Here is a 6,689-nt window from a genome sequence, read left to right as displayed (position 1 = left end):
CATAATTATTCTTCCCTATCTCTTCATGGGCCAGACCCAAGCCAAGGGACACAGGTGGCGCTGTGGGTTAAACCACAGAGCCTAGGACTTGCCGATCAGAAAGTCGGCAGTTCGAATCCCCGCGACGGGGTGAGCTCCCGTTGCTCGGTCCCTGCTGCTGCCAACCTAGCAGTTCAAAAGCACGTCAAAGTGCAAGTAGATAAATAGGTACCGCTCCGGCGGGAAGGTAAACGGTGTTTCTGTGCGCTGCTCTGGTTCGCCAGAAGCGGCTTAGTCATGCTGGCCACATGACCCGGAAGCTGTACACCGGCTCCCTCGGCCAATAAAGCAAGATGAGCGCCGCAACCCCAGAGTCAGTCACGACTGGACCTAATGGTCAGGGGTCCCTTTACCTTTATCTCTTCATGGGCCAGACCCAAGCCAGCAAAAGTTGAGTTCTTAAAAAAAAATCCCAGTGGAAACAATAGTACTTGAGTTCTCCACTGTGTGCTGTGGTTCACTGATTACCATAGGACTTGAGTCTATTACTTTCTCTGGGTTGCACCTGAATGTGTTTTCTCTGCTACTTTACTATCCCCTTTTGTCTTGCCCATCTCTTTGTCCTGCTGTGTGCATGAGTAACTTCCAAATGTCCTCTGTACTACCACTCCCAGCTGTCCAGTCTCTTGGCACTAACAGACTGAAGTTATGCATGTGCAAAAGCATCTGCCTGACCAGAACCCATGCCAACCAAATTACTGAGCTATTTCATGCAGGTATGAATATCCCACTTGAACTGAAATGTCAGACAGGAATGTGAAAACATACTTCACTTTTATTGTCTTTCAGGCATGAATTGCAACAATTAATTTGTACTGTTGATTCCTGAAACATGTCTGATGTCAACAGTGAAGAAAACACCCCCCAAGAATTACATTGGAATGGCCAGTAGAAATTCAAAAGGTGAGAGTTTGGTTTCCCATAATGACACTGGATGCAGAAGTTGAGCACTTTCATTTTTTGGTGTCCACTCTTGTTTCAAGTCTGGTCAGTTGCATGGCTCTCTTACAGATCAGGAGAGATCCTTTTGTTAATGGGACTACTTTTGTATGCTTACGTTTCATAAAACTTAAAAGACATGATATCGCAGTGCAAGTCTTTTCCCTTTACTGTACTCACACCAATTGAATCTTCTCTTATAAGCAATGATGTCTTCACGCCAAAACAAAATTATATATAATCTTTTTTTGTGTGTGTTCACATTTTATTTTGGAAAACAGGTGCTTAAAAATTTTAGATTTTTTTTTAAAAAAACAAAATTCTAAAAAAAAAGAAAAGAAAAAGGAAAAAGGAAAAAAAACAAACCACAGTATTTACAAAGATATCATAAATGGCTTTGCCATGCAAAACAAATGACTTTGGTTTTATCCCCCTTTTAACTTTGGTTTAAACATTGACCAAGATTAATTTTTTTGTTCCCCTGCCAAATAAAGCCTTAACCAATGCAGAGAGGACTTTAACAGTTTTTTTTCTGTAATATTTTATACAGTATTGAATTTATAGGACATTTCATGTATTTAATCCATGCCAGTACACTACAGGAAGCTTTTATTTAAGACATCAGTCACTACTGCCCAGACATTTAACATTTTACAAATTTACAACAGTGTTTTTCCCCCCTAAGTGGCAAAATACATTTCCTAATTTCCATCTCCATTCTTCTTCTTCTTAAATTCCCCACAATCTACAGAATCTTCCTGTTTTCCTGGCTCGTAAATCTGTAAACAGAAACTTCCATTCCAGTAATATTTTCCTGCCGTTATCAAAAATTATCTAGCACATTCTCTCAGATGCTATTCTTTCGCTAAAAGAGCACTGCTAAATACTGCTGTCTATTTGCCCCGATCTATTCAAATGTTTCTTTTTATGCTAACTTTCTAAAAAAATTCTCAAGCATAAAACAGGTTTATAAAGTTACAATCTTGAATGTAACTAAAGATACATAGATTTCATTTCATTGTTACAATTTCATGTACCTTTTTGATAAATTATGTACCAGTTAAAAACACTAAAATTATCTCAAGGTGCAATATCTGTAGTGTAGTTAACAAAAACGCACACACACAAAAATATATATTCTATTTTGTGGAAAAATGCAGCTTTGATATGACCACTTAAAAAAACCCAAAAACTTCCAATTTCAACTGATCTTTTTTTCTTTTAAAATAAAAAGATAGATAATATTTAAGGCAGTGGATAACAAAAATATTTCAGAACTAATTCTTAATTTCAGTCATTCACACTATATATCATGGAATTGCAATAACAATTAGTTTTCCAGAATGCTATCAATAAAAAGATTTTCCTGTCTAAAAAAGACGTGTTAGTAGGACATCTGTATACATGACAACATGAATCTTGTTTAATACCTTACTCTCCTTTTGTAAATTATATACATGTCCTTTGTAGTTGAGCAGGTGTTCATTATTTCAAAAACCGGTTAGTTTGCTTTTACTTATTTTTTTTTTTACAGATTTATTCCCCCCTTTTTCCTTTAGTGGTGATTGAAAAACATAGAGAGAAGTGTCTCATTTTCCCATAAGGCAATCTTATAAATTAGATACTTGCTGTGCAAAGTAAGAGCTTTACTGATAGCAATCAGAATTAGAAATGTACCTCTTTAAAGGGTGCAAAAAACAATGGAAATAAAAACATTACACTATACATCAGATTACCAGCGACTCCCAGAACAAAGCCTTACAGTGTATAAAAATAGCTACGTAAAAAATTTACATAAAGGCAAACCAAACGAAATCTTCAGTGCAGACATTTACAAAAAAAGAAAAAAAAAGAGAAAAGATATTCAAACAGAACACAAACTTGTGACCTATTATCACGGCTGCCACCAAAATTAGTTTTGCTGATATTTTTGTAAGCTTTGAGATAACTGTGTAAATTCCTCGAAAACTTGATAGAATGATCTGTGTAATACTTGAACCATGAATAGCTGTCATGTCTTTGTATATATCTTAAATACAATCCATGTTCATGCTTCAGTTGGTCTATGTTTATTCTCTGAAAACGAGAAATAACAAGGTCAGTCGAGATAAACTTGTATGTTGATGATAATACAGAAATGGGGGGAGCGAGGGATATTAGTTTTCCCACATAAAATGCATGCCATAAAAATAAAAAAGGAAGAAATAAATGAAGGCTACCATAGAACACCGTGAAACACACAACAATGAAGAGTGCATTATAATTTGCCAGCAAGTGTAAAAAATATTTTCCAAAATCATAAATGGTTTTGAATCTCTCGACTGACTTTTGAAAAGGTGCCATGACAGTGCTGAGCAAGCCCTTGATCAGTGTTGGCCCTGTTGCCCGAGGCTCTGTTCCTAAGGCTTTCCTAAACATTGACTGCATTCTGTTTTTTGCCTTAGCTCTTTGTCTTGTCTTGCATACAATTAAAGCATCCTTCCCCCACCCCACCCCCAATATTGGTAACTGTAGATTGTAAAGTGTGCTAGAAATTGCAGCTCTGTAAGGGGTAGACTACACTTAGCCCAGGATGTACACAGTCTAACTCTTGAGTCTTGGTCCCAGTGTTACTCATTCTGAAATGTTTCCAGATTATTTTTTTAGACCAAAAAACTATTCATACTTTGCTTCTGGAGAGTGCTAGCACACGGCTTCTGAAAAGAAAGTCTCTTCACAGTGGTATAGAATTGCCATCAGAACAAACCCAGTCCAACTTACTGCTTTGAAGCAGCACAACTTACCTGTAATCTGTCATGGCTAGATATTCTTTGGAACTTTTGTCCTTCGAGAAAAATATTAAACAAATAGCACCGAGCCCCTGGTGTACAGAGACATATAGATAAATTGCAGTGATTGGTGGTGGACAGAGTGGCCTGTTTGAACCAGGAGTTCATATCCAGTCAAAACAGGCACACTGGTTGACCTAGAAGACACCCAGGAGTTTATACTTAGCCCTGGAGTTGCTTCTGTTATTTTAGTGAACAGTGTGGTGCTAAAGTGTTTAGAGGTCTTAGGAAGTCCTAGATAGATTCTACTGATAACAGATTCTATTGATAACAATTGATAAGATTCTATTGATAAGTTTGTCTCTTGGTGAGGTGATAACCGTTGTCTGTTTTCCAAATAACACCACAGAAAGCCTCAAGCAACTGAAAGCGTTTCTGAAGGCATTCCAAATGTTGAGCAGATAAACCTAGGTTCATCTTGATGTGTAAATAGTACAACACTTCAGCAATGCAGAGACTAAAAGCCATTCAAATCATATCCAGAGTACAGATAGACGACATTATGAAGTTGTTCACACCTACCTGGAATGGTGGTGACTGACAAGTTCTCTATCTCAAGCTTCCGATTTGTGATTGTTTTCTTCTAACTTTTTGTTTTCCTCTATATTTCCAAGGTCTTTATCTACATGTTTTGAGGCTGACCTAAAATGCAAATAAAAGTAGTGTGGCATCTTGTTTTGTTATTACCCTTTGTTGCATCAATGAACAATGTTTCCTGCTTTTCAAGAGAGAGGATTCTTACAGTTCAGCTATCAATACATGAACATTACTATGCTAGCAAATGAAACAGCTTAATGTAGTGAACTGTGCCATAACATCACATACGCTTAGTTTGAATTGAGTTTAAAATTTCTGCCACCCTCATTTATAATCTACACATGGACTGAGCTATGCTTGCTTTAATAATTTGTACTTCTTCATACAAATTCATTAGCAAGATTTTCTTCATGTTTCCTCGAGAAGGTGTTGTTGCTAACATCAAAGTGGTTTTTATCAACATGGCAACCCCTCCTTGTGCATTAAAAACCTTTTTGAAGTTTAAATCATACAGTGGAAAAAATAATAATGAATGAGGACTTGCAAAACACTTTAAAAAAGAATACACACCCTTTTCTAAACTAGCTTTTGCACAAGAAGTAAATTTGTGTGTGGGATTTTGATTCATTACACTGGGTAACAATTTTTTACTTTTCGAATGTTGTCTAGATTTCTACAACTGATTTAGGGTATTTTTGCACTGCTGAATCAGGAAATGGCATCCGTTTCTCTCCATCAGGTCAGGTTTTTGTGCTATGTTGATTTGAAAAAAATCAGATCTTGTGACAAAATCGATTACATTTTTGTGGCATTATCAGCTGATTTTTGTCAACACATATCATCCTAAATATGTTTTTAAGAGAAAAAAATGTTTTTCCAACAACATATATTGATTACCTGATAGAAACATTGATTACTGTAAACTGAATGGTGGGCATTGATAAAGGTAAGTACATGTAAATTGCATGTTGCTTCACCGTTTTTCAAACTTCAGGGCTTGAACTTCCGTTTCTTGGAACTCCTGGAATGCTCAGCAGCAGGGAGGTCTCTCTTCAGAGTCCAACAGTAGTCAGCCATCATGACTGCGTCCCAGCGACCCTGATATCTGGTCTCCATCTCTTTCATGTCCTGATGGAATCTCTCCCTCTGCTCGTCACTCATTGAACCCAGGTTCTCAGGAAACCGGTCCATATGTGAAAATAGGTAGTGCATCTTGACGCTCATGTTGCAGCCCAGGTTTCTGAAAGCAGTCAGCATGTTGTTGACAAGTTCTGGCCTTATTGTTGCCAAGAAAGTTCTTCACTACCAGAACAAATGCCTTCCACACTTCCAGTTCCACTTGGTTCATTGAGTTTCTGAACTCTGGATCTCTGATGAGCTGACGGATCTGAGGACCGTCAAAGATGCCAGCTTTCAACTTCTCCATGGTCAGTCCTGGAAAAGCCTGGCACAAGTAAGTGAAGCAGTCACCATCCTTGTCCAGAGCCTTGGTGAACTGCTTGATTAAGCCGAGCTTGATGTGCAGCAGTGGGAAGAGTATTCTGTCTCTGTCCACCAAAGGGTCGTTGATGATGTTCTTTTCTTTGCAAGACCAATTCCTCCAAGGCCAGTCCTTCTTCGTGTAATGTTGAGCACGGTCCCTACTATCCCACATGCACAGAAAACATGGGTACTTGGTGAAGCCAGACTGTTGTCCCCCCAAAAAGTTCACCATCTTCAGGTCAACACAAATAAACCACTTATGCTGATCATAACCAATTTTCTCCAGCACATACTTCACCGCTTCATAGCTCTCCTTCAGTATAGGGTATAGAGGCAAACTGGTTGCCGTTGTGTAGCAGAACACATTTCAGTGATCGCTTGCTGCTGTCAATGATCAGTCTCCAATCTTTGGGTTCGTACTGTGGCACTCCAAGCTTGAGCAGAAGCTGCGCAATATCTGCACAGTACACCAAGTCCTTCTCTTCCGAGAGAAAACGGAGGTACTCTTGATGCCTGTTGCGGAAGAAGCTGATGCGAGCACTGTCAGAGAGGAGGTTTTTTTTCCTTCAATCTGGATGCCAATAGTTCGGCAGAGTCCTTTGACAAGCTGAGGTTGCGAACTAGATCATTCAACTCCTTTTGGGAAAATGGATGTGGAGCATCATCTTCAAGAACCACTTCTTCTTCATGTCCTTCAACACTGGAGGCATCTTCGTCACTAATGTCAGGAAGTTCTCCGAAGATAGGCACTGGAATTTCATCACAATGAGCTACAGGACGACATGTTGATTGAAGATCAGGATACTTGAGGCTGCTCTGGTTCTTTCTGTTGATCCCAGTCACATCAACAGTGCAGAAGTAGCA

General features: G+C 38.6%; 1 protein-coding gene across 5 annotated transcripts in view; it reads right to left on the bottom strand.

Annotated features, from left to right (window-relative positions):
- Window positions 1–794: 794 nt before the first annotated feature.
- Window positions 795–6,689, bottom strand: part of ALCAM (activated leukocyte cell adhesion molecule) — a 119,100-nt gene continuing 113,205 nt past the window's right edge. For all 5 annotated transcript variants that reach the window (XR_013838433.1, XM_079974380.1, XM_079974379.1 and 2 more), the window contains 2 exons: window positions 4,329–4,448; window positions 795–3,054 (listed from right to left, as the gene is read on the bottom strand). Coding sequence is in view for 4 of the 5 variants with exons in the window: in XM_079974380.1 (XP_079830506.1) it covers window positions 4,361–4,448 (88 nt within the window). In the remaining variant the exon portion in view is untranslated. The remainder of the gene's footprint in view (window positions 3,055–4,328; window positions 4,449–6,689) is intronic.

The sequence above is a fragment of the Podarcis cretensis genome, assembly GCF_951804945.1.
Source record: "Podarcis cretensis genome assembly, chromosome: 4".
NCBI lineage: Eukaryota > Metazoa > Chordata > Lepidosauria > Squamata > Lacertidae > Podarcis > Podarcis cretensis.
Note: the sequence above shows the minus strand (reverse complement) of the source record. Positions and strands in the feature narration are given on the sequence as shown.